The sequence below is a fragment of the Nelumbo nucifera genome, chromosome 2, assembly GCF_055504915.1.
Source record: "Nelumbo nucifera cultivar China Antique chromosome 2, China Antique-T2T, whole genome shotgun sequence".
Taxonomy (NCBI): Eukaryota; Viridiplantae; Streptophyta; class Magnoliopsida; order Proteales; family Nelumbonaceae; genus Nelumbo; species Nelumbo nucifera.
In genome coordinates, this window is record NC_142650.1 from 82,793,466 (window position 1) to 82,819,535 (window position 26,070).

The 26,070-nt window shown below is 38.6% G+C and overlaps 1 protein-coding gene and 1 long non-coding RNA gene across 5 annotated transcripts in view; one reads left to right on the forward strand and one right to left on the reverse strand.

Moving 5' to 3' along the window:
* Nucleotides 1–1,123: 1,123 nt before the first annotated feature.
* LOC148802382 (uncharacterized) lies at nucleotides 1,124–2,533 on the reverse strand. Its single transcript, XR_016083159.1, has 2 exons — nucleotides 2,280–2,533; nucleotides 1,124–1,711 (listed from the first exon to the last, which is right to left on the reverse strand). It is a non-coding gene; the product is annotated as an uncharacterized LOC148802382 (long non-coding RNA).
* Nucleotides 2,534–5,932: 3,399 nt separating this feature from the next.
* The window catches only part of ZIGA4 (ARF GAP-like zinc finger-containing protein ZIGA4), a 32,718-nt gene continuing 12,580 nt past the window's right edge, over nucleotides 5,933–26,070 (forward strand). For 2 of the 4 annotated variants that reach the window (XM_088897134.1, XM_010247493.3), the window contains exons 1-11: nucleotides 5,933–6,324; nucleotides 6,593–6,654; nucleotides 21,841–21,928; nucleotides 22,189–22,250; nucleotides 22,340–22,436; nucleotides 22,558–22,989; nucleotides 23,240–23,366; nucleotides 23,454–23,962; nucleotides 24,073–24,213; nucleotides 24,305–24,424; nucleotides 24,529–24,615. In XM_088897134.1, coding sequence (XP_088753260.1) covers nucleotides 6,217–6,324; nucleotides 6,593–6,654; nucleotides 21,841–21,928; nucleotides 22,189–22,250; nucleotides 22,340–22,436; nucleotides 22,558–22,989; nucleotides 23,240–23,366; nucleotides 23,454–23,962; nucleotides 24,073–24,213; nucleotides 24,305–24,424; nucleotides 24,529–24,615 — 1,833 coding nt within the window. In that variant the 5' untranslated portion in view covers nucleotides 5,933–6,216. Of the gene's footprint in view, nucleotides 6,325–6,592; nucleotides 6,655–21,840; nucleotides 21,929–22,188; nucleotides 22,251–22,339; nucleotides 22,461–22,557; nucleotides 22,990–23,239; nucleotides 23,367–23,453; nucleotides 23,963–24,072; nucleotides 24,214–24,304; nucleotides 24,425–24,528; nucleotides 24,616–26,070 lie in introns of all 4 variants that reach the window. The other 2 variants (XM_010247492.3, XM_010247491.3) reach the window with 1 other exon arrangement.

Below are 26,070 nucleotides of genomic sequence, written 5' to 3' on the forward strand. Positions count from 1 at the left end.
AGGGACTGATAGGAAGCTGTGCTCACGTGCCATTCTGTCGGTTCTTGCGAAGGATCAGGTTCTTGGGAAGAACACTACTGACTCTGCCGCATCCTGCACTGCGCCATCTTCAGTGGGAGCAGTTTTTGGTTCCTTCCTTGGGTGTGAACACCTCCATTGGGAGATACTGTTTCTCCGTATCAGGTATATCCCTCTCCTACTGTTTTTGTTCAGATCTGGTTCGGTTTTTGGTTCAAGATTGATCCTTGAAAAATATGATTTTTCTAAAACAGGGAATACGATTCCCAGTAGGATGGAGATAAATTTTTGAAATTCGCCCATTCTATTCCACAAGATCCGGGCGTCCATATGATGGATATTTCATCCTTTCATGATGCTTTCCTGTCTTGGTTACGCTCATCCACATGACGTGGTGCCGACGTGGCCGAAGTGATTAAGCGGTCACGGAGGTGACACATGGCACCCATGGCCAGCTCAACCATAACCCAAACAAATTCTATCCTCCAACAGGGACATATTTGGCTATTTGAATTTGAAAATGGAGAGAGAATAGAAGGAAAATGACCATGTGACCATAAGTTTACTATCGAATAAGATGGCATCAAATCCAAGGTGAAGAAGAATCATTTGGAAACACTTTTGTTCCAAGAGTTACACAAAACATGAAGCAAGTCAAACATATCAATTTGGAATTGCCTCAAAATCCAAATGACTAGAGCATGCTTAAAACCTTAATTTTTGGAAGAATAGGAAGAACCTCATACCATTATTCATGAGACGGCCATTGCTTATACAAAACAACTTTCTGCTACTATTAGTACAACAATATGTGGGTACATTTTAAGTCTTGAGCATGCCCAAAACCTAATGTACATCCTTAGTTTGATAAATTCAATATTTTTCATGAACTTTCCATTAGTGATAAGATTATTGTTTTAAATTTTCTTTTTCACTTATGCCCCACAAGCTACCCAAGTCTGTTATCCCCACGGTGTGGGTGGAAACATTCTAGTCTGATGATTGCCCACATCTGGAATACCAAATTCCCATAATTCTAAAGTTTATGGCATGTTGACTGTAGAAACAAAGGTGCTCCTCTGAGATCCACATGGTAAACTACATGCACTTCAAGGGGTGAATCTTATTAATTGATAACAATATCACTGATTAAAATCTATGACAGTTTACAACGATCCTTAAACTGGAATTCAGCACATAGACAATCAACTAAAACAATTAAGAAAAGACGATTCTATTCGGCTTAGGCTTGAATATCATTCTCAGTCATCAACTACAATAATTAAGAAACTACAAGAAGGTCAAATCACCCATTTTCTTCTAGCCAGGATTAAGGAGACGAACCTGGAACTGATCGTGGAAAGCGCCAGCGATGCAGACCACACTGGCCTGTCGTCTGAATTGTGGCAACAAACTGCTAATGGATTGTCACATCCACAAGCAGTTTGTCATGCATCCGGTTGGAAATTTCCACCATTGAAACAGAGGTTGGCATGAAGAACAGACAAAGAAACAAAACGATAATGCTTAGTACCCATTCCAATTGCATATGGTGATGAAAATTGCATGACCTAAGGGATTGATAGTGGTTCGCCATTATGTTGCCAGGTCATTGCCGAAGTTGAATCGTTGTAATTTGACGGGGATCAGTCCAACCAGAAAACCCTATAAGGTGACTTTGGACGTAGCGGATCTGCAAGGAAACAAAACAATTAGCAAAAAGGTAATGGAACATCCAAAATTCCTTAATGATGTTCAAAAGGGAATTGATCAAAGGGAAGAAAAATAAATCTGGAATAGGGTAATGTAATTGGCTTTCAATCCTTGTACAGAGCCTAATCATTGCAATTTCCAAAAAAAAAAATTCCACCATCTCCCCTCGTGTTCATGTTGTGCTTCCCCCAAATTTAGGCTATCGCTGGAAATCAATTTCAGGTTTTTGATTCATTCCATGGATGCTCCTTATTTCTATAGCTAGAAACTTGTTCATTCATCATTCCCAGAAGCCCGCAGTGTGAAATCACAGTTTTGGATGCTCCTTATTTCTGTGACTAGAAACTTGTTCATTCATATTCCCAGAAGCCCGCAATGTGAAATCACAGTTTTGGGTCCCATCTCGGTTTAGAAAGCACAACTTATGTGTACAAAGTGTGATTGTTAAAGTCTCCCCAAATTATAGTAGAAGAATTCTAAACCAAATGAAGGAGCGAAGAACTCCATGGACATCAACGGCAAAAATATTGCTTATGAAATCAGACCACCTTAAAACCCTTTCCACGAAAGTTTTTTTTTTTCAGCCTTGGATGATAGAACAACTCTTTATCCCACCACTTTCTCCAAAAAGATCAGAGATCTAACTAGAGATTCTATTGTTGGTGTGATGGTAAGGCAATGGAGGTTGCTCAAGTCTCCAAAGGTCCAAAGAAGGTGATAGGAGAGAGAGAGAGAGAGAGAGAGAGAGAGAACGTGGGGAAGAGAGGGGAAGAGAGGACATAAGGGAGAGTCTCCTTCTAAGAAGCCCTAGGTCAAGGTTATATAATATTGTCTACCATGGGGGAAAGTTATTCCCCTATTTATAGATAGGACCCCAAGGCTATAAGGAGAAGGATCTAAAAGGAAACATTTCCTATTAGGAAATGGGATCTTTAAGTCATCTATTAAGGGAGCACCATTGGGGTTTTGCCACGTGTCTAGAGAGATCTTCCAAAGACAATGTTTCATTTCTCTTAAGGATTCTCACGTAGTGTGTGTAGGCTACGTCCCCTTATGGGTTTCCTAGTGGCAACGTGTTAAAGGACAAGATCTGACTGACAATGTTATCGCAAGTCGACACTCATTGTTCATCGTGGGTCCCAAGAGGTGTTTTATGCTCATCGCAAGTCTTGAATGGCCTTCTGTGCTTATTGCAAATCCCATGTAGCTTTTAAGCTCATCGCAATTTTTGTGATGGATATTAAGCTCATCACAAGATTGCGATGGTTGTTAAGCTCATCATAAATCTGCGATGGTTTACTAAGCTTATCATAAGTTTTGAGAGATTCCATGTGTTGTTAGATTTGCGCTCATGGCCTTATTTTAATATCTGTAATGTAATTGGGTGATGAAGAACTACATGTACTTACACCGAGTTGGGCTAGAAAAAATTTATAAATTCGGCTAATAGCCAAATTTGGTTCGGGCATGTCAAATCCGTCTCTAACCCTTCCAACAGAAAGATCTTCAAGAACCATGTTGACTAAATGTTTTCAAATGAACCAAAGAGATGAAGAGGCATGAAAGCATCTCTATAAGGATTTTCCAAAATATTTTGTTTGGGATGAAAATAGTAGACATTGGAGTCAATGAAAGAAAAGTAGCACAATTGGTAAATTGTCCAAGCAATCCAGGTGAAGGTGAAAGATTCCATGGTTGCCATTGAATCATGCTAAAAGGGCTACATCTTTTGAAAATATCCAAACCATCAATGGAATCAAGTATGAAATTTTTTCTTAAGTAGCTCAAAGAAGTGCTAATGCTACCATTGGCTTAGTAGCTTGCAGCCTAAGGCAACCATATTTTGAGATACCCATCTCCCACCAACTAAAAAGCTAGTCGAGGCCCATTTTGAAACAATGCTACAATGCCAAGGAGATTTAATTTGTCAGATCTAACACTTATGAGTAGTGGCCTCTACTGTTATTATGTTCAAGGGTTTTGTGAGAGGGTTGGGATCTCTCCATTTGCTCATGGCCAGAAGCAAACCTCGTTAACAAGTTTAGGATGTTGTCCTTCTTTTACTATAGACCTTAGAAATAATAATCCAAAATCACCATATCAAAAATAAAATTCTTTAAATGGGGTCATTGGTAGAATTTATCTCATAGCAAAGGATCAATATGGTTTTCGCTTCTTGCATAGAAAATTCAGAGAGGGCACCAAACAAGAAAATGCAAATACTTTAGGCAATCACTAGAAAAGATGGAGATCTTGTTAGAATTTCTTGTGACATGCATGGGTTAGTTCATCTTTTCCTGCCTTATTATGTTTCTAGTTTGCTCTTCCAATATCTTTTAGCCGCATTGAGGTTTCTCTCCTCACATTTGATTTCTTTCCTAAAGTAGAACTTGGGCTTTGTAGAAGCTATTTGAAACTCTTAAGACTCCATAACAAGTTTCCATGGTTGTTTCCTCATTGAAACTTGGTGTTGTCATGTTGATAAAAAAAAGATGAATGGTAATCATGCTACAACACATTGGTTGCAAATTTTAATGCTGGAATACTGTGAGGTAAGGATTTTATATTCTCCTTTAAGATCTTCTTTGCTTAAGTAGTTTATTCCTATGATTTATTTTATCCATATATTATAATTCAACAAAGATTTCTGATATCTTAAATGAAAACCTATCCATTTATCTAATTGGATTTCTACATAATTATCCATATACATACATATATATATATATATATATATGGCTGTCTTTTTTATCAGATAATGTCTAGCAGACTAACTCACTCTAGAATAGTTAGGGAGGGATATATGAGTTTATTTTACTACTTTCTTGTTTGATCTAAAAATTTAATTTGAAGGTTCTTTTTGTTTATAATTTCTTTAAGGGCCTGCTCACCAAGATACCTATATTCTTTTCTCAGATTTATGTGAGAACCATGAAAAATTTATTTTTCTTGGGTAAGTGATACCCATCTCCCAAGTGGGTAATTAACTTTTACACATAGGGAAGTTGCCAACACTTGGATGGAACAAAATTGCCCTTTTCAATAATGGCTTTTCTTGACCAAAATGATCATTATCTTAAATGCATGGAAAATAAAAGAACATGAATAAATGCACTTAACTAGATAAGTAATTTTCCAAAAAGCAAACCAGGACAAAAGAAAACATAGTAGTATGTTGAGATTTCTTCCATTACAAATATATAGCAAGCCATAATCTTTCCTTTCTTGCACATATTAGGTTGTTGAGGTTTTCTTAATTTATTTGCGTATGGATCAAATATCCCTTGCCGCACGGATCATTATATGGTAGTTATTTTATTTATAAAAAACTCATTTTTTTCACAAAAAAGTACGGGTAGGCCCAATGCAGATTTCTGAATTCTATTACAGACCTATAAACATTCAAAATGCAAATACCCCCACTCTATATAGGGATAGCAATTTTCCCCGACCCTAAACGGGGATAGGGCGGGGATGGGGAAAATATTTTTTCCCCGAACAGTACAGGATTTGTATATAATTCCCCGAACTTGCCCTGAACCCGAAGGTAAAATTAGTAAAATATCTCTAAGTTTTCCTAAATTCTTAAAATCCTATAATTTCATAATTCCATTTTTAAAGTACCCCAAAAGTATTATAATTCAATTCTTAAAATACCCCCAAATTTCTAAATTGTTCACAAAATAAATAATTTTTAAAAAGTTGCATTGAAGCAAGAAAAATTCGGGGATTACCTATCCCCCATAGGGAGTGGATGCCCCACCCCAAACCTGCCCCGCCACGGGGACGGGAAGGGGGTGCTCTGCCCCAAACCTACCCCGTTGCCATTCCTAACTTTATACATCAATGCCCGGCAATGAATTGACATCAATTCTGAGCTGGCACCTAGGAGCCTAAAATTTCTGACCCTAGGCTGACCCTCATTCTCCATTTTTTCTACGTTTGGTCCAGTTGATCTACCATCAGGATCAATCCAACGGTAGATGAAAAGATATCATTTTATGTGGGCCAGTCCAATCTGTGATTACGGACCGTGTGTCCCCGGGTTTCAGAACTGACTCTCGTTTCTCACTCCGTACACCAAGTTGGACTGCTAATAATTTGAAATCCTTCAAACATCCGGTCACTCAACCCCCTATCACTAAATGCATCCACCGGCAAAATCCGGTGACTTTATATTGTTATTGCCTACTGTCTGCTCAGGGTTCCACTGTCCGTTATGCATAGAAGACAAAGCAAAACTCCCACTCCAGTCGATTCGATGGATGGAGAATGAGACATAAAAGGGTTAGAAAAAAAACGAATTAATAAAAACAGAAAGCGTTAAACGTCTCCACCAAATCGAGCTTAGCCGTGTTCGGTGCTCCAATTCCACCAGGCGGCCACCCTCTCGTTCGTGCCGCCTCCAAAATCCAGGACTGGGTTTCATGCTTTTAGGGTTCGGAGGTTGAACTTGGTTGCTGTTCTGATTCTGGTTTTCTTGTCATGGCAGAGAAAATGAGTAGTAGAAAGGAAGAGGAGCGGAATGAGAAGATTATTCGAGGTCTCATGAAGCTTCCTCCCAATCGAAGATGCATCAACTGTAATAGTCTGGTAAATTTTTGCTGTGTTTGTTTTGTTTTTCTTGACGGTTTTTCGAGAATTGCGGAGAGTTTGGGTTTCTAGGGTTTGGAGATGGTAGTGTTGTTTTTTTTTTTATTTTTTTGGGGATGAGAAAACTATTTGAAGTTGTTTTGCACTTATATTTTGAAGAGTAGCATTACCATGGGATTCGGTCTTGTTGATTTTTCTGTGTTTAAATTTTCTGGCATACTATGTCGTATGGAAAAAGTCATTCGTTTTTCCTTTCTTTTGGGTGCAGGGTCCTCAGTATGTCTGTACGAACTTTTGGACTTTCGTTTGTGTAACTTGCAGCGGAATACAGTAATTTCTTTGTTTCTATTTTGATATTTGCTGATTTTCTTTTAATTTTGCTTTATCCCTTCTTATTATTTTTGAAAATTTCTTTGAAGTTAGATTCACGAAGAATCATTGGGTTACATTTAGTTTTAGGCTACTGTTTTCAAATTAGAGCTGATGCTTCATTCAAATTATAATAGTGTCATATTGGAACTGTGCACTTTTATGATTTATTAGACTTTGTTTACCTAAACAAGATAATTTGTAGAATGTCTGGACCACTATAACTGAAATTACCAGAACTAGATAGAAGATGGATCAGGAGTATGTGGAAGTCAATGGGGTAAATTGGGTCTCTTAAATGTCCAGGGGAGCCTCAGGAGGGTTGGTTACAATGTGGAGGGTAGATGTAGTGGAACCTCTAGAAGAAGTGTTAGGCAACTTCTCTGTGTCCATAAAATTTAAAAATGTGGATGATGAATTCATTTGGGTGCAGTGATTTAAAAGGCGCGCCGCACCTATTTTGGGGTATGCGCCTCGCCCAGGTCCTAGGCGCACCTCTTTCAAAAGGTGCGTGCCTGGTGCGCCTGATGTGCCTTGCGCCTCAGCCCAGGCGTGCGCCTTTTTAAAATTTTGCGCTTTTTGCGCTCCGAGAACCCCCTATTTGCTTATGTTGTTCATTCATTCATTGCAATAAAATATCTTCTTAAAAGGCAATGAAAGTTGTAAAATCATTATTTTTTATGTGAGAAATAAGAATTTCAGACCCTAACATAGACTTGTTTGGGCTTGCCTCGAGGGGCGTGCTACAAAGGCGACTCATAGAATCAAGAATGCAATATGTTTTAGATCACATTAACTACTTGAAGCAATGCAATTAAGGAAAAAAAGAGATTGCGGGTTTTACATGCTTGAAAACGCTTTATATGTTTGCTTTTATTTTTAAATTTTCATTTGAATACACTTTACATGTTATGTTTATGTATTTTAATTTTAGATAATAGGTTTTTTAAATCATTTATTTTAAAATTTAAGTTTGTATTTTTATTAACGTTATGTTTAATATTTTTTAATATTTTTTGCATTTTTTAAAATTTTTGGCATTTTTTGGAATTTTCTGACTTTTTTTTTTGATTTTTAGCTTTTTTTTTGTAATTTTGTGCCTTTCTTAAAAAGGCGCACACCTTGCCTTGTGCCTTGCGCCTCAGGCGCAAATTGGCCCTTGTGCTTTACACTTTTAAAACACTGTTTGGGTGTTAACCAATATGTATGGGCCTAACACTTAGAGAGGAATGAGATGTGGGAGGAGTTGTATGGTTTACAAGGTTTATGGGATGGGCCTTGGTGCCTAGGTGGAGATTGGAGACTGGAGACTTCAATATAATTAGATTTTGTATCGAAACAAACAATTCCAACCACTCTAGTACAATGACCATGAGGAAATTTAATGAGTTCATTAATAGTTATGAGCTGAAGGAGATTCCACTCTTACAAGTCAATTTTGGTAGGAAGGTGGAGGAGTGGTGCAATGAAGTGATGAGAGGGCTGAAGTGGAAGGGGGTTAGATTCCATAAAAAGCTAAATAGACTTAGAACAAGGAGTTGGAAGGTTGGAAGAACAAAATGCTAATCTAGTGACATGAATTGTGGAACTTGATGGGAACTCAAGGAGTTGGAAGAAATCCTATTGAGAGAGGAGATTTCATGGAGACAAAAATTGAGATAATGGATAAAAGAAGGGGATGGGAACACTAATTTCTTTAATGCCTTGGCCAATGGAAGGGGGAAGAACTTTGGGGGTAAGTTTCACGTAAATGGGGAAGAACTTACTTCTCAAGAGGAGATAGCTAGAATCTTTGTGGAGTATTTCAAGTCTTTTTTTAGAAGACCTTTGAACTTTAAGCAAAGCCTGAAAGATCTGGATGAGGAAAGTTCTCGATGGCTTGAGAGAAATTTTGAGGAAGAAGAGATTAAAAAAAAAAAAACGGTTTTCTTAATGGACAGATGTAAAGCTCTAGGCCCAAATCATTTCATGATGGATTTCTATCAAGATTGTTGGGATGTGATTATAGATGACTGCCTTGAGGTCCTTGCGCCCTAAGGATTTTAGGCCCATTAGTTTGGTGACTGGTATCTACAAAATTTTGGCTAAGGTGCTATCCTTGAAGTTTAGAGAGGTGCTTCCCAATTTAATTAGTCAAACTCAAATAGCGTCTATGCAAGGAAGACAAATTTATGGTCAAAGCTTTATTTCCAATGAGTGTGTGGAGGATATGAGGAGATCTAGCCATCAAGGTTTTGTGTGTAAGCTAGAGGTACTTGGGTTTTATGGGTTTAGGGATAGATGGTGTGACTAGATGTGGGGGTGCTTAAACTCTTGTCATTACTCAACTTTGGTCAATGGTGTGGTCAAGGTCTTTTTTTTTTTTCAGTGTGAGGTTTGAGACAATGTGACCCTCTCTTTCCCTTCCTTTTTACCCTAATAGCTGATGTGTTTAGTCGCCTAATCTCGAAAACTGACAGGAAGGAGGTTGTTAGGGGTTGGACAATAGGTAGAAATGGCATCTCTATTACCCACCTCCAATTTTCTGATGACATCATCATCTTTTGTAATGGGAATGACTTAAGACTGGTAAGGAACCTTAGAGATCTTATCAATCGATTTGAGAATGCTAATCTGAAAGTCAATTGGGAGAAAAACTGTGTGGTGGGTATTAATTTGGATGAGCGGTTTGTTGGATCCATAGTAGAGTGCTTAGGTTGTCCAATTGCATCTTGGCCCTTGTTTTATCTAGGTCTCCCTCTAGGTGCAAATCCAAAGGAGAATCACTTTTGGATTCTGGTATTGGAAAAATTTGAAAAAAGTTGGTAACGTAGAAAAAGAACTACATTTCTCTGGGAGGAAGAGTTACCTTGATTAAAGGCCTACTAGCTTATGTACTGACGTATTTTCTCTCTGTCTTTAGAATCCTCTATAGGGAAGTTAAGAGATTAGAGATGTTGATAAGAAGTTTCCTTTGGGAACTGGGTGAGTAGAAGAAAGATCACTTGATAAAGTGGGAGATTGTCTATTGACCTAAAAAGGAGGGTGGACTTGGATTAAAGAATCTAACTAGCAAAGATGTGGCCTTGTTGGGGAAATGGTTATGGAGGTGGCCATTGGAGAGAGAGAGAGATTATGGCATAAGGTAATTGATAGTATTCATAGTTCAAATAATGTCTGGGATGCTGGTGTATCTCAACGGGCTACTATCCTTCTTCAGTTCCTCACCTTCATAAGGTATGGTTTGCTTATGAAATTCAGTTTGTTATTTTGGGATGATGTTTTTTTTTTTCGATCAACAAAGGAGATTTTATTTATTAATTTAAATAATATATTACAAGTACTTTAGCTACTATGCAGTCAGAGTATAGCAATTATACAAAATGTCCCAAATTACAAGGATCATCATCTCTTTGTTTTAATACAGAGAGCTACAGTTTTGCCCAAAATAGAGCAGGCCTATCAACTCCTTGTTTTGCTAGAGTATTTGCTGCCCTTTTAACCCACCCAAATGTAGAGTTAAAACTCTTAGCGAGAAGGTCAATCTCCCTGAATGCAAATCTATACTTCCAGGGTGCTAAGTTTACTTGCTTAGCCCAAGAGATGACCAATAGTGAGTCCCCTTCCACTTCCAACTCTCTAGCTTCTAATTGTATTGCTAATTTCAAGCCTTGTAAGAGAGCCATTATCTCTGCCTGAATTGAGTCTCCTTACCCAATTGGTCCTGAGAACAAAGCCACAACTTTTCCATGATGATTTCTAAAGACTCCCCCTATTCCTGTCCTCCCAGGGTGCTGAGTTAAAACTCACCCAACTTTTAACCCACCCAAATGTAGAGTTAAAACTCTTAGCAAGAAGGTCAATCTCCCTGAATGCAAATCTATACTTCCTGGGTGCTGAGTTTACTTGCTTAGCCTAAGAGATGACCAATAGTGAGTCCCCTTCAACTTCCAACTCTCTAGCTTCTAATTGTATTGCTAATTTCAAGCCTTGTAAGAGAGCCATTATCTCTGCCTGAATCGAGTACCCAATTGGTCCTGAGAACAAAGCCACAACTTTTCCATGATGATTTCTAAAGACTCCCCCTATTCCTGCCCTCCCAGGGTTTCCAAAGGAGCTACCGTCAAGGTTCTGCTTCAACTTATTTGGCTCTGGAGTTCCAATCCATCTTAATTATTTCTTTATGCGTTTCCACTTGTGCCACTTCCATTCCTTATTATTTCATTTGCTGAGACATCTTTGAAGATATCAACAGTTTTTATCCAATGCACAGATCTGATTTTTTTTTTTTGTTTGAAATACTTCCTCCTTAGATCTGCTCTTCTCATTGGAAATCCTTTGATTTCTTTCTTCCCAGATGGTCCAAACCAGTTGCTCTTGTTACCCTCCATAAGCATTTTGCCCTTTTTTTCTTGCTGCAAGAAATTGGAATTGAATAAGCTGACCACATCTTGCGGGGGATCCCATCTGCAGCCAAAGAGTGAGAAGTAATCCCAAATGCAATATACATTGGGGGGGATTGTTTTACACTAAATTTCTTTCACTAGGAAATTCTTGCCCATATGTTCTGAGGGGGTAAGGATGTTGAAGAAGGAAGCACAAGAGAAAGACCATCAGGAGAGGGAGGCCAAACTCTACTGTCCAAGGAATTTTGATCCAAGAAGACCTTTTCCAATTTTGAAAGAAGGAGAACTAGGGATTCACATTCATTATCTCTCAAACCCCTTCTAAAACCAAAGTCTTAGTTTAAACCAAATTCAGGCTGACTAAGCATCACATTAAAGTTGGTCAATGTTTTGAGCTAAGGGGAGATGAGATTGTTTGGTGCCCCAAATTCAGAAGACATCTTCTGGATCAAGAGATAGAGGAAGAATGTATTAAGCTGCTGGAAAAGTTACAGAAAGTTAAGGTGTCACACTCTTTGAGGGATGGGATGTGGTGGAAAGAATGCAAGAATGGGGTGTTCACTGTGAAATCTTTCTAATTGGCACTGGTAAAGTATCAGCTGGCTTCAGATCACATGGGGTCTGGGGGAATCCCATTCTACTGAGAGTGGAAGCTTTTTCTTGGTTGGTTGCCTTGAATAGTATTCTAACAGTTGACCACTTAAAAAGTAGAGGGTTCTGCTTAGCAAACATCTGTGTTACGTGCTGCAAGGATGAATAGACTGTCTTCCACCTATTCTTCTATTGTAAGACTGCAAAGTGCAAACATCGTTTGGAAATTCTCCCTTTTTGGGCGAAGAATATTTTAGTCAAGTTTAACAGAAGAAAATTTCTCTTCTTGGCCAAGACTTGGGGGAAGCAAGAAAGCAGGGATAGTTTGGAGCTGCATTCCCTTTGCCGTATGTTGGACTCTGTGGAATGAAAGAAACAAAAAGATTTTTGAAGGCAAATAAAAACGTTCTGAAATTCTGGTTTCTTTGGTGGGGAAACTAGTAGTAGATTGGGTCTGAGTGCTTCCAGATTTTGATGAAGTCAGTAGGTCAGGTTTGGGGAGAATTTCTGGAATGTACTTGAAATTCAATCACTGTATCTTTCTTTTTATATTTAATAAATTTTCATTTTACTATTTAAAAAAACCAAGCTTTGAGGGTAGGCCAAACCTGGCAACAGGCTCAGCCTTATAATCTAACAAAGCATAGAATATAGGGAATTGCAGTTTAAGGGGTAATTCCCCCAGCCAGTGGTCTTCCCCAAAAAGGACTTTGTTTCCATACCCTAACATCACAATGGATAAAATTAAGAGAAGATGGAAGTTCCTCAAAAGTTTCTTTCCAAGGGGAATTTCAAACTCATTGAGGTGCTAGTTTTGCGTCCCAGCCATTGTGCACTACACCATGGATGCTTCCAATGACCTTGTGCCACAACCTTTCTCCTTCTAGGGGAATTCTCCAAAGCCATTTTCCTAGGAGAGCTGTATTCCTTTTAACCAGATTCCCTAAGCCTAGTCCTCCTTGATCCTTAGATTTACACACCTGCTTCCATTTTAACAGATGATCTTTCTTTTCATCTCCTAGCTCCCATAAGAAATCACTCATTATTTTTTCCAGTTGCCTTGCAATTTTTACCAGAATTCTAAAGGTGAACGGGTAATAGGTGGGTAAGTTGGCTAGAGTGGACCTGACCAAGGTGATTCTTCCCCCCAAAGAGATGTAGCTCCTTTTCCTCATGGCTAACTTCGTAGTAAATCTTTCTATTATTGGTTTCCAAAAGTTATCTGCTCTTGGGTTTCCCCCCAAAGGCATGCCAAGATAATTGAGGCCAACATTTTACCTCACAGCCTAGTATTCTCGCTAACAAACAAGTCTCTTGCTCTCCCAAGTTGACTCCTGCCACACAACTCTTTTCCCAATTGACTTTTAAACTTGAAACTCTCTGAAAATGACCAACTAGGGCCTTCAAATTCCTTAAGCTTGATTCCGAGCAGTCCTCACAAAAAATGATTGTCATTTGCAAACTGCAAATGAGTCATTACAACTTGATTTCTTTCTACCCTCCAACCTCTAAACATAGTATTTTCATTTCTTAGAGAAAGTATGTCTTTGACCTTTTGGAGGAAATAAGAAAATTGGGGGTTAAACCTATAGATACTCCCATTGAATTAAACCATAAGATAAGTGCTGAAAGGGGTGAGCCTCTTGATGACAAGACTATGTATCAATGACTGGTTGGGAAACTTCTGTATCTTTGTCTAACTCGGCTGACATTTCTTATGCTGTCAGTGTTGTTAGTTAGTACATGCACAATCTGAGAACCACTCATTTGTTGGTTGTTGAGAGGATCCTAGCATATCTTAAGAGGTGTCTAGGTCGTGGAATACACTTTAAGAATAATGGTCATATGAAGATTGAGGTTTACACTGATGTGAATTGGGTTAGATGTGTAGATGGCAGGAGGTCTACTTTTGGGTACTGTGCCTTTGTTGGAGGAAATTTAGTTTCCTAGCGAAGTAAGAAATACAATGTAGTAGCTCGTTCTAGTGTTGAAGTAGAATACATCTTGGCTCATGGAGTGGCAAAAGACTATGGTTGAGATCCTTACTTGAAGAACTTGGAATTGAGCATGAGAAGCCCTTAGTGCTTTACATACATTCAAGCTACCATTAATTTGCCCATAACCCAATACAACATAATAGGACAAAACATATTGAGGTGGATTGACACTTTATTAGGGTGAGAGTTGCCTCTCAAGAAGTGTGCTTGCCATATATTGCCTTTGATATGCAGTTTGCTGATCTCTTCACCAAGGCAGTTACTAAAATCAGGATGAAGATAGATTTATGCAAGTTGGGAATGCTCAATATCTATTCCCAACTTGAGGGGGAGTGTAGAGATGTAGACAGGGACACTTAGTTGTTTCCCCATCTTTATTTGGTATTATTTCAGGTTGTTGTTTTGTGTTTTTCTCTCTGTCATAGTCGGTAGGGGTATTTTTGTCATTGTACCATCTTTTTGTTAAGTTATATAAAAGCCAATGAGGGGGGCGACATAACCAATTCATTCTGCTCTCTCTTTCTCTCCTTTCTTTCTTTTCTTCTTCTCTTCTATTTTTCTTTCTTTTTCTTTTTCTTTTTCTTTTCTTAAACTGATTTGTACTAAACCTAGGATTGCTAGAACAATCTTTGAAGTCAAACACCTCAAAATGTCAAATTTCTCCTTCTCTCTCTCTCTCTCTCTCTCTCTTTCTTTCAAACATATCTCGTTTTAATTCTGCAACCTACCTCACACTCTTTAGCCTATAATCAAGTCATTTTTTTTTGTTTAGCACCAGCTCTTCTCTTACTAACCATCCCATCCAAACATTAAAAAATAATTGAAAACATCAATTGTTCTTACTTTTGTCTCTTGGTGCATGTGAAGGTTGACGAATTTTTGCTCTTCCTCTTCTTATATTTCTATTACTTTTCACTTGACTTTTTTTGATCAATCTTTTCACTTGACTTCTGTCGTAAGAGTCTTGATCGGTTGGTGTCAAATAGACTTGTTCATGGTCTACGCTGGTTCGACCAGGCTTTGCCTCTTTATTAATAGAAAATGCCTTGGCCCGAGTCTTAGCCCGACCTTATATAATACCTGAAGCCTGGTTTGAACATAAAATCTCTTATCTATGGTGTAATTCAATAAACTTATATTATATTAATTTGGTAATAATATAATAAACCAATAAACTAATTTCTATTTCCTAAATTGTAAATTGGTATTTGGTAATAATTTAATGAAATAATATATATTATTTATATATCTTTATTATATGTAATATTATCGAGTTGGGCTCAAGCTAGGCTTATTTGTGTAAGACCGAGCCGGAGCTCATGGTCCTGAAAGTTTGTCTAATCACAATAAAAAAACAGGCTAGGCCGGGCCAGCCCGTCGGGCTACACAACCCATGAACAGGTCTAGTGTCAAATTAATCAATGGTGGCCGCTTTGTCAAGGGGGCAAAGCCACTTCTTTCCATTACCAGAAACCCTCAAGTCCTTACTTCTCCTCAACTTTGACATTGTCACTCATGCACATTAGATTCACTTCTTGTTTGTGCTCTTCTTCAGCTATGCCATTTTACGCTTTTGCAATTTTTATTTTATTTTTTCATTTTGTATGTTTGCTTGTAAATTTTGTAATATTTTCTTGTTATTTTTTATTTTTTTTCTATGTTTGTTTATAATCTTTGTTATATTTTCCTATTATTATTATTATTATTATTATTATTTGTGTTTCATTTTTCTATGTTTATTTATATCTTTTGTTATATTTTGTTGTAATTATTGTTTTTTTATAATTTTTGTTATATTTTTATGTAATTTATGTATGTAAGATTAATGGGTTGGGTTAAGCCGTTTAAGGTGTTTTTGGGTTGAACCCAACACATTTAAATTTTCTGAAATGGGTCATTGATGGGTCAGTGGGTTAGATTGGTTGGGTTGAAGCTCAACCCAAACCCAACCCAACCAAACTTGCCCAATTGCCACCCCTAGACAAAGTTGCAATGAGGTCTCTAGTTTGAGGCAGAAGGGGGCTGTAGCCCCTATTTTTAGACCAAGAAAAGAGAACCTAAGAAGGGGGTAGAGCCCCTATTTTAGATCAACAAAACATAGGGAACAAATACTAAACTAAAAGAAGAAAATGAAGAAGAAAAGTGGGGGGGCGGAGCCCCTGCTCTAGACCCAGAGAAGCTGGTGAAAAATGTTTAAAATAAAAGAAGAAATATGAAGAAAAGCTCCTGTTTCAAACAAATGATGAGAAAAAAAAAGCTGAAAAAATGCAAGAAATTTAAGAACAAAAGAAGGGGGCGGAGCCCTTATTTAGATCAAGAAAACCTAGGGAACAAATTCTAAAATAAAAGAAGAAAATGAAGAAGAAAAGTAGGGGGTGGAGCCCCTGTTCTAGACCCAAAAAAGCTGGTGAAAAGAATACAAAAAAATAAAAGAAGAATATGAAAAAGAAAAGTAGGCAGAGCTCCTGTTATGCCCCTGTTTCAGACACTAATAATGAGAAAAAAAGCAAGAAATTTAAGAACAAAAGAAGGGGCATAGCCCCTATTTTAGTCCAATAAAATGATTCCCTGTTTTAGTCCAATAAAATGATTAAAAAAGCTTGGGGAAAAGATAGAAAAAAGGAAGAGAACAATGGGGCGTAACAACTGTCTTAAACCAACAAAAAGAAAGGAAACAAAGAACAAAGGAAGACGGTTGACTCACCTTGACTTTGAGGATTGTGTGGGAACGATGGAGGTATTTTGTTCTCTCCCCTTCCTCGGTTCGATTCTTTTGTCAAAGTGAAACCCTCATTAAGTTTGTTTTTACTTTCCTCGCAACAAAAACGTGACAACATGTGAGGTTTTATTATAGAAACTAGGTTCTCTTTAAAAAGCGCCTAGTCGCCTAGGCATCGCCTTGACAACTATGGAGAGATAAAAGTTTACCTACAAGCCTCTAGAACTGCCTCACATCTTTTGTAGGTTCTCCCTAACTATCAACCAACCTGTGATTTGGATCATTTGGTGAATCAATTGGCTTCACTCCTAACTTCTCGGTATCCTCCAATAAGTAGGACATATTTCCTTTGAGAAATGAAGATCCCCTTTTGAGAGCGAGCAACTTCAATTCCAAGAAAATAGCATAAATGACCCAGACCTTTCACCTCGAATTATGTGGCTAAGAACTCCTTCAATTTTTGTATTTCTATTATCCAATCACCAGTAACTACTATGTCATCAACATAGACGATTAGGGATGCAATTTTTCCTTTACCTTTCTTTACACATAATGTATGGTTTGCCTGGCATTGTTTAAACCCCATTTGTTGTACAAGTAAATGGAAACTACCCAGGCCTGTAGTCACTGCTTCAACCTGCATACCTTCGGCTCACTACCTTTGGCACAAAAACCAGTAGGCTGAACCATATACACCTCTTCTTCTAAATCACCATTCAAGAAAATATTCTTGATATCCAGCTAGTGAAGATCCAATCAAAATTAGTTGCCACTGAAAGGAGTCTAATGGAGTTCATCTTGGCTACAAGTGCAAAAGTCTTTGCATAGGAGATCCAATATCTCCTCTTCTATTTGTTATGGTTATGGAGATTTTGAATCTTTTGCTTGAGAGAAGTGGACAAATGTGCTTGATTGGGGGATTTAAGGTTGGAAGGGATGGGCCTTGCATTATCCATCTGCAGTATGCAGATGACACCTTGATTTATCTAGACTCTATGGTGGAACAGATGCTGAATTTAAGAGTAGTATTGACAAATTTTGAAATGCTAACAGGGATGAAGATTTATCTTTCAAAATGCATAATAATCGAAATTGGAGAGGTGGGGAGGGATGTTATGGTGGAATGTGCTGATGCTCTTGAATGCAGAATTGGTGAGCTCCCTTCCACCTATTTGGAAATGCCAATAGGTGGTGCTTCAAATGCTGACATAATATGGAAACCAATCATAGAGATGGTTGAAAGGAGGTTGGATGGGTGGACAGCTAAGTATTTATTGGGGGGGGACTGGGGAATTAATTAAAAGTGTCTTGTTAAGCTTACTAACCTATTACTTGTATTTGTTGAAAATACCAACTAAGGTGGCAGAGAGAATTGAGAAAATATAGAGGGACTTCCTATGGGAAGGTGAGGGAGGGGGAAGAAATTTCACTTGGTGAATTGGGTTAAAGTCTGTAAACCGAAAGAGAAGGGGTGGATTGGGGCTAAGAAAAGTGAGAATCTTTAATCGGGCTCTAATGGGAAAGTGGCTTTGGAGATTTGGTCTAGGGAGAGAGGGTGGTGGTTGGGAAGCACTGGGGCTTTGAAAAAGGAAGCACAAGAAAACACACTAGTAGAATTTAAGGTCCAAATCCTCTTGTCCCTCCCCAAAGGATCCACAATCAGCCTAATCAAAATCTGAATCAAGGTCGACACATCCTCAACTTCTGAATCCTTGAGACCCCTTCTAAAGCCCAAGTCCTAATCATACCCATAATTGGGGTTTGATGGGACCAACAAGGTTGAAACTAGCTCCTTTTTAAACAAGGATAGGGAAAACAAGGACGAAAATTGTTCTTTCAATGGCACATCTCCCACCCAAAGATGTTCCCAAAAATTTATAGAATTTCCAGAACAAAGATCGTACTTGATAAAAGGTAGGAAGGAAGGATGGATGGCATGAATGGATCTCCAAGGAGAAGTTCGTGTAGCCCTTACCAAAGCTCTTGCATCCCGCCTATCAGCCACTTGCCCATGAATACACAAGATTCCCTTAACCCACAACTTATCCCTATCCTTAGTTAATCTCCAATACCATTTTCCTAATAAAGCCACATTTCTCTTTTGAATGTCTCCAGTACCTAATCCACCCTCAAATTTATATTTAGAAACCACCCCGCAGCTAACCCTATGATCTCCCCTCCCCTGGTTCCCACATGAAATCCCTCATCAATTTTTCTAGTATTTTGCTTATTGCCTTTGGTGTCCTGAAAGATGACAAAATGCACAGATAAATTGGTCAAAGTTGATTTTTTCAATGTGATTTTGTGACCCAAAGACTAGTAAATTTTCTTCTAAGAGGCTAGTCTTTTAGTGAATCTGTCAACCACTGGGTTCTGAAAATTGATATTTCTTGGGTTATCACCAAGAGGCAGCCCCAACTCATTTAAGGGCAAACGAGACACCACACATCCTAGGATTTCAGCTAGGGGTGATCATGGGCCGGGCCGGGGTTCCGGGCCTGAAACATAAGCCCTAGCCGGGCCGGGCCTGATTCCGAGCCAATGTCACTCATATATAAAACATTAAATATCTATATATTAAATGACATAACATGCATATAAACTTATTTTATACATTATATAATATAAAATATTACATATAATATAAATTATACATGTCATGTTATAATATTTATATATAAAATATATAATATAATGTAAAATAACATATATACATATGTATACATTATATACAAAATGTGTAAGTTTAGATATATATGGGCCGGGCCGGGCTTGAAGTATTAAGCCCAAGCCCTGCCCTAAAATTTACGGGCCTGATGTCCGGGCCTGAACACAAAACCCAGGCCCAAGCCTGGAATTTCTGGGTCGGGCTTGTCCGGGCCAGGCCGGGCCGGGCTGAAATGATCACCCCTAATTCAGCTCTTTTCTACCATCTCCCTCCTATCCATATTTATCCCCACCACCAATGTTTTTGAACCATCGTTGACCCGGACGGTCGGACCGTTCGGCCCGGAAACCGTCCAAGCAACCGGTTCCGTTTCACCCCTAAGTCATTCCTGGGTCAAAAACCGTTGACTTCATCAGAAAACCGCTGACTCGGGTGGTCGAACTGTTGACTTGTTTGACCCGGACAGTGGTTCGTAGTATAAAGTTGCAGGAGAGAAACACGAACTCAGATCTGAGTTTGTGTTTCAGATCTGAGGAAGAAGAAGAGAGAGAGAACTCAGATCAGAGATGTTGCAGAGAATCTCAGATCTGAGATCCGAGAACTCAGATCTCAGATCTTAGATCCAAGAGCTCAGATCTCAGATCTCAGATCCAAGAACTCAGATCTGTCTGTTGCCGCCGCGTCGCCGTTGCCGTCGCCATTATTGTTTCCGGTGAGCGTTGAACCATCCTCCTCCTCTTCCTTCTTCTTCCCTCCTTCACTCCTTCTTCCCTCCTTCCTTTCCTTTCTCTTCTTTTCTTTTTTTTCCTTTCTCCTTCCTTTCTTTCTTTCTTTTCTTCTTTCTTTTTTTCTTTCTCAACCGACATCTTCTCCAGTTCTCCTTTCTCAAATCTCATATAAAATATTTTCCCTAATATGCAAACTGTCCGAACTGTTCGACCCGGACGGTCAAACCGCTGACCTGGAAATCGGTAGGTAGAACGGTTTTGTTTCCGGGTTGGTTTTTAAAACCTTTCCCACCACACAACTTTTGACAAAATTAACCTTCAAATTTGACATTTTCTCAAATAACTGAATCATCAATTTCAAAGTCCTGAGTCCTCACCCACGTAACAACATCTTTCTTAGAGAATAAAATTGTATCACCAGCCAACTGTAGATGAGAGATCGACCCTATCCCTGCCTACCCTCCAACCCCTCACCAAATTCCTAGAATTTGCTCTTTATATCAATCTACCCAAAACTTCTGCAATTAGAGTGAAAAGGAAAGTGGTCAACCATTGCCCTCTTAACCAATAGAGTAATGACATGTCACAATACAGCCTTGTATCCACTTGCACCATCTCTCCCCAATACCAAAAGTCACCAACACCTGCATTAAGAAAGACCAATCACCAAAGCATATGCTTTCTCCAAATCCAGCTTGCGCACCAAGCCTTTTCTCCCAGTTCTTCTCCGGTCCTCCAAACTTCCATTTGCAATTAGAATCTAATCAATTATTTGTCTATTCATCACAAAGGCACCTCGGTTATGGGAAATTATTTGAGGTGGCACAACTTTAATTCGGTCTGAATTCCTTTAGGTGAATTGCACAGATTAATTTGGAACCAAAGCTAAAAAAGTGAAGTTCAGCCCCAGGCTACTCACACCTCTCTCAAAAAAATTCAACAAAGACCTTATGGATGTCCTGTTTAATTATATCCCAACAATCCCTTTTGGGATTGGTGGGGCTTTTAAGAATCCAGGCCCTTCCAGGGTTGGAGGGATTTTTAGGAACAAAGATGGACAGGTTGTAGCTCTTTTTTCTGGACCAGTAGGTATGGGAGACTCAGTTAGGGCTGATTTGATAGCAGTTGTCCAAGGATTACAGAGAGCAAGAGATTTAAGTTTGAACAGATTAATTGTGGAAGGAGACTCCAAGATAGTAGTGGTCTGGCTACAAAATTCGGAGACTGTTACTTGGTAATTTGGTTTTCTGTTTCTGTTTATGCTGTTGGATGAGGTGAATCTCACACTTTTCCCTGGGATGTTTGTATTGCTGATCTTTCAATTTTAATAAAATTCATTTACCTATCCAAAAAAAAGAATGCATTGAAGTCTCTCCTTTGGCCATGGAGCCAGGCCCCTAAACCCTGTTTTCATGTGATCCTCCTCCAGCAGGCTAGTAAGCTTTGTTGAGGAGCCTGAGCAATTTAATAAAGTCAGCATGGGCCTCCATTTTTAGACTTAGTGCCTGAAACAATCTAGGTTGTTTGTTTCATCTTTTTGGGAATTCCTTGGTGTTTCCTTCAAGGGTCTAGAGGAAGAAACTTTTAATGGCGAATGAGCAGAATTCTTTAATGAACAAAGGCCGTGAGAATGCAGTGGGGAGAAAAGTGGGTCAATGACATGACAGAGAGATATTTCAACTCACCTGGGAGATTAATGATGGAGCTGGAATCTCTGAAAGTGGCACCTGCAGCAGGAAAGACCAAGTCATTCTTTTAGTTATGTTTTGTTACTTCCATAGATCCTATGCTGAAACAGTGGTTGCCTACTTAGTTTTAGCACAGCAATGGAGTTGGATTTTCAAATACGTCTGAAGTTTCAATGAGCTTTGTATTTTATAGAGCAAGATTACATTTAATGCTTTACAAGTAGTGGTGTAAGATTGTTAACTGTTTAAAATTTAAAATCCTTGTTGCATTTGTATCATTCAGGTTCTTTCTTGATTATATTACATTTTTTTCACATGTTTAGTTATTATTTCAGTGTATTTGATGCATCCTTCTTCATTAAACTATGCAGTCGTGAATTTACTCACCGAGTAAAGTCTGTATCCATGGCTAAATTCACTTCTCAAGAAGTTGAGGCTCTTCAAAGGGGTGGTAATCAGGTATAGTTAGCAGCTTGACTTGCTTCCTCCCCTTAGCCAGATGGGTTGGTTATTCTTGTGTTTATACTTGAAGTCTAAAACATGAAAGAGAAGAAGAAGAGAGGAAAGAAGAAAGATTTGGAAAAGAATGTTAGCCAATAATTGGCCCTCTCTTCCCCCTCAATACAAAAAATAGTAAGTTATAATTTTTCCTTGCCCATTACATGCTTATTTCTCCATAGTTATTTGGTTTTCCTTTTTTTTTTCTTTTTCTTTTACAGCGTGCAAGAGAAATATTCTTGAGGGAATGGGACCTACAGCGTCAGAGATTGCCCGATAGCAGGTGAGGGATATGCTTCTTGATGCTCAAAGCATCAGTGATTCCGTAGATTGTAGATCTTGGTTTATTTCTTACAAAGTGTTCTTCTGTAGCAATGTTGATAAAGTCCGGGAGTTCATAAAGAATGTTTACATCGAAAAGAAATACGCTGGTGGGAAGACCTCTGACAAGCCTCCAAGAGACATGCAGGCAATCCATTTCTTGTTTCATTTGGTGATCATGGCTGTTGATATATTTTCAATTTCAAATTGGCTTCAACTTAGAGGCAGAAATATGACTTTAACTCTCCTCTTTATTTTGAGTTTGACAGAGCCTTAGGAACTATGAAGATCAAACCAGACGAGCCAGTTCGTATCACTCCTATTCTCAGAGTCCACCTTATGAATATCAGTATGAAGATCGACATTATGGCAAACAAGTTGGTGTGCTTTCTAGAAAACCTGGTTCAGATCGAGTCCACTATGAAGGGAAAATATCTAGCTTTGTTTATAGTCCAGGTCGGTACGAGGATAGATTTGCAAATGAGGGTTCTGCTCCTAGAGTTTCAGACTGCTCTGTATCTAGTGGAGGCGATGCATTCAGATCTGATACCCAGTCACCTAATTTTCAGAAGGACATTGGTTTTAGCAGTCCTGTTCATCCTGTGAAGGATTTCTTAAGTGAAGATGGACGGCGCCAAACATTATGTACATTGTCTGATGCAAATTTGAAAAGAGATGCAGATGTTATTCCACATTCACAGGTTAACCCACCTTTAACTTTATTGAAATTACATTTTGGAGATGGCCTAAAACATGTTTGTCTAGAGAGATCCGAAGTGGGACCTATACAGTGGATGTTTCCACTTTCATGTGCATTCTTTCTTGTTCTGCATATATAAAGCATGCTTAATGGGTACTCTTGATGCCTTTATTATTTATGTAATTTGTTCTGTTTTCTTCTCATTTTTGCTTTACCTTTTTAAACCAAATTTCAATTACTTCTTTCTTCAGAGAAGTGCATCTTTAGGAAGCTTTGGATCTTTTGATAGCAACTCTGTATCCCTGAAATCAGTTAATTCAGGTAATTTATTTGATATTTTCTCAGAGGCTGAGCCATCTGGTGGGACCCTGCAGGATGGTATGTCTTCTTTTCCCTCTTTTCCACAATGTTCTTTTTTCTTTGTTGATTCTATAAATAAAGGCTTTTTCAATGTGCCATCTGCAGCTTCTTCAGTTTCATCAGTACATTTCTTTCAGCAGCCAGCATCTACTTCAGCTCAACCACTTGCAACTTCTTCAGCTCTATCTGTAGATTTATTTCAGCTACCTGCAACTTCTTCAGCTTCCTCTCTTGATTTACCTCAACCACCACCAACCTCTTCAGCTCCATCTATTGATCTGTTTGCTGACATCAATTTCCATCAATCAGCTGCAACTTTATGGGAACAAAAACCACAGGAATTCTCTTTTCAAGAAGGTGAAGGATGGGCAACATTTGACATGCCTCAGCATCTCTCTTCTGCCCAAGAAACAAAAAATGTGACTCATGCCGATGTCGCTTCTGGTGATGGAATACCTGTGGGAAAATTTGATGATGCTTCATCTGTAAGTACTGGCATAAAGTGGCCACAATTTGAAAATTACGCAGTTCAAGGATCTTTATCCTCGACGTCTTACCAATGGAATGAGGGGCATCATGATGATCAAGTCTCCACTGCTGCAATAAGTACACAGGTGATGTATCTTACAATATAATTGAGACGCTCAAGAAATTCTATCTAGCATTTAGGTCAAGTTTTTCTATCTGTATTTAGCTTAATGATTTAATTGGTGTTGCTTAGCAGTCATGGAATGCCTTTGAAGATAACATTGGAAGCCATCCTCAAATTTCCTTTGGGAATTTACCACAGAAGAGTGAACCACAAGTGCCAGCACAGAAGCCTCATTTAACCAGTGATCAATATTTGAGCTCTAAAATTTCCGAGGTAGTCTAATCTCTGCTTGATAATTATGAATCATAATGCATGTTTTTTTTTTTTTTTTTTCTATTGGTTCTTATGCATTTGGGCTTTACAGGACTTGGGAAAAGATGGGTTTCTAAGAGTTGGTGCAGAAGATAGACTCCCTATACCAAGTATACCACATAACAGATATATCACTGGATCATCATTTTCTCAACCAGTGATTCCCCTTGTGGTTTGTGCTTGTTCTGACTTGCTTGTATTCTTCTATAAATTGTAATATGTAATATATATATATATAGTTTCTGTCTGAATAATGAATTGATTTGGCTTTCATAGGGAGGATTATCATCACATGCTACTGATAGGAAATCTTCAAATCCATTTGATCTTTCGTATGATTCTAATCTGGAACCTAGCAATATGGTAAGCTGCAACTACTCATCTTATTGATAGAATTGTTATGCTATCAACTTTTTATTTATTTATTTTTTTGATCAATAACAAGAAACTTTATTAAAGATATGAAACTATGTGAAGCGTAGGTACAAAGGGGAGGTAAAAAGACTTAACTCCCCATCAAAGAGTACAAGGAAAAAATAAAATCGAATCCCTATTCACCCCTTGCTTTGCTAACCCATCAGCAAAGGAATTAGCAGTCATCTTCACCCAGTTGTAATGAACCACCATATCCTTACTCAGCCATTTAAACTTAACATAAATAGACCTGTAAAGAAAAGAAAGGTAGACCTGTAATGTGGGCTGTACTGTGCCATTATGACACGGATTGAAGGCAGACCAGACACCATCCGTTCCATGTCATGCCATGCCTTGGGCCTTGGTGGGCTGTGCCTAGGCAGCACGGTCCGTTCCATGTCTTGTAATGTGGGCTGTACCGTGTCATTACGACACAGATTGAAGGCAGACCAGACACCATCCGCTCCATGTCATGCCATGCCTTGGGCCTTGGTGGGCTGTGCCTAGGCAGCATGGTCCCCCTCCTAGGTTAGGCCTAGCACGGCCCATGGCCCGGTTCCTAGCCGGGCCGGGCCTAGGCCTAGCCTATTTTTTGTATTTTTCCTTTCCCATTTTCCTAAACTAAGAAAAATTAGAAAAAATAAAAAGTAATATATACTAGCAGAAAATTAACATGAATATAGACTTTGGAAAAAATTGTACAAATTTTATTTCTTTCAAATTTAATGTGTACAAAAAAATAAAAAAATACATTGAAAAAAATAATACAATGGAGTTAAATTAATAAAATGATAAATTGAAGATAAAAATTACAATGGGATTAGATTATTGGAAAATATTGCAAATGATATAGCTGTTAGGGTGGCATTTAAGTCATTTTTTGCTTCCCATGATCCAAAATACTTAAATACCCCTAGTGGCGGTTTATAGCTGTTTGGGGGAATTTTAGTTAAAATACCAAAACAAAAAAGCAATTATAGCTGTTGGTACCCTCCAATGGCAATTATAGCCTGTGTGCCGTGCCATTCCATGCCTCTGGGCCGTGCTGGCCTGCCACCGGCCCAACCCACATTACAGCTCTATTGAAAAGGGGTTGGGGGGAAAAGTCCCTGACCCACTTTCTTTTCCCTTCTCTTTCCTTCCCTTCCCTTCCCTTTTCTTTCTTTTCTCTTTTTTTTTCTCTTTTTTTTTTTTTTTTTTTTTTTTTTTTTTTTTTTTTCTGTGTTATGAGGCGTATGCCTCTACAAGCCTCATGAAAAATACTTTATGGGGTGTATGCCTCAGAGGTTTCAAGGCCTCTAGCATATGCCTCAGGGTGTTTTGGGGGCACCTTGCCTTGAGGCATGCCTCTAGGTGTACGCCTTTCACACCTTTTAAAATATCAGACCTTTCCTGTAAGATATT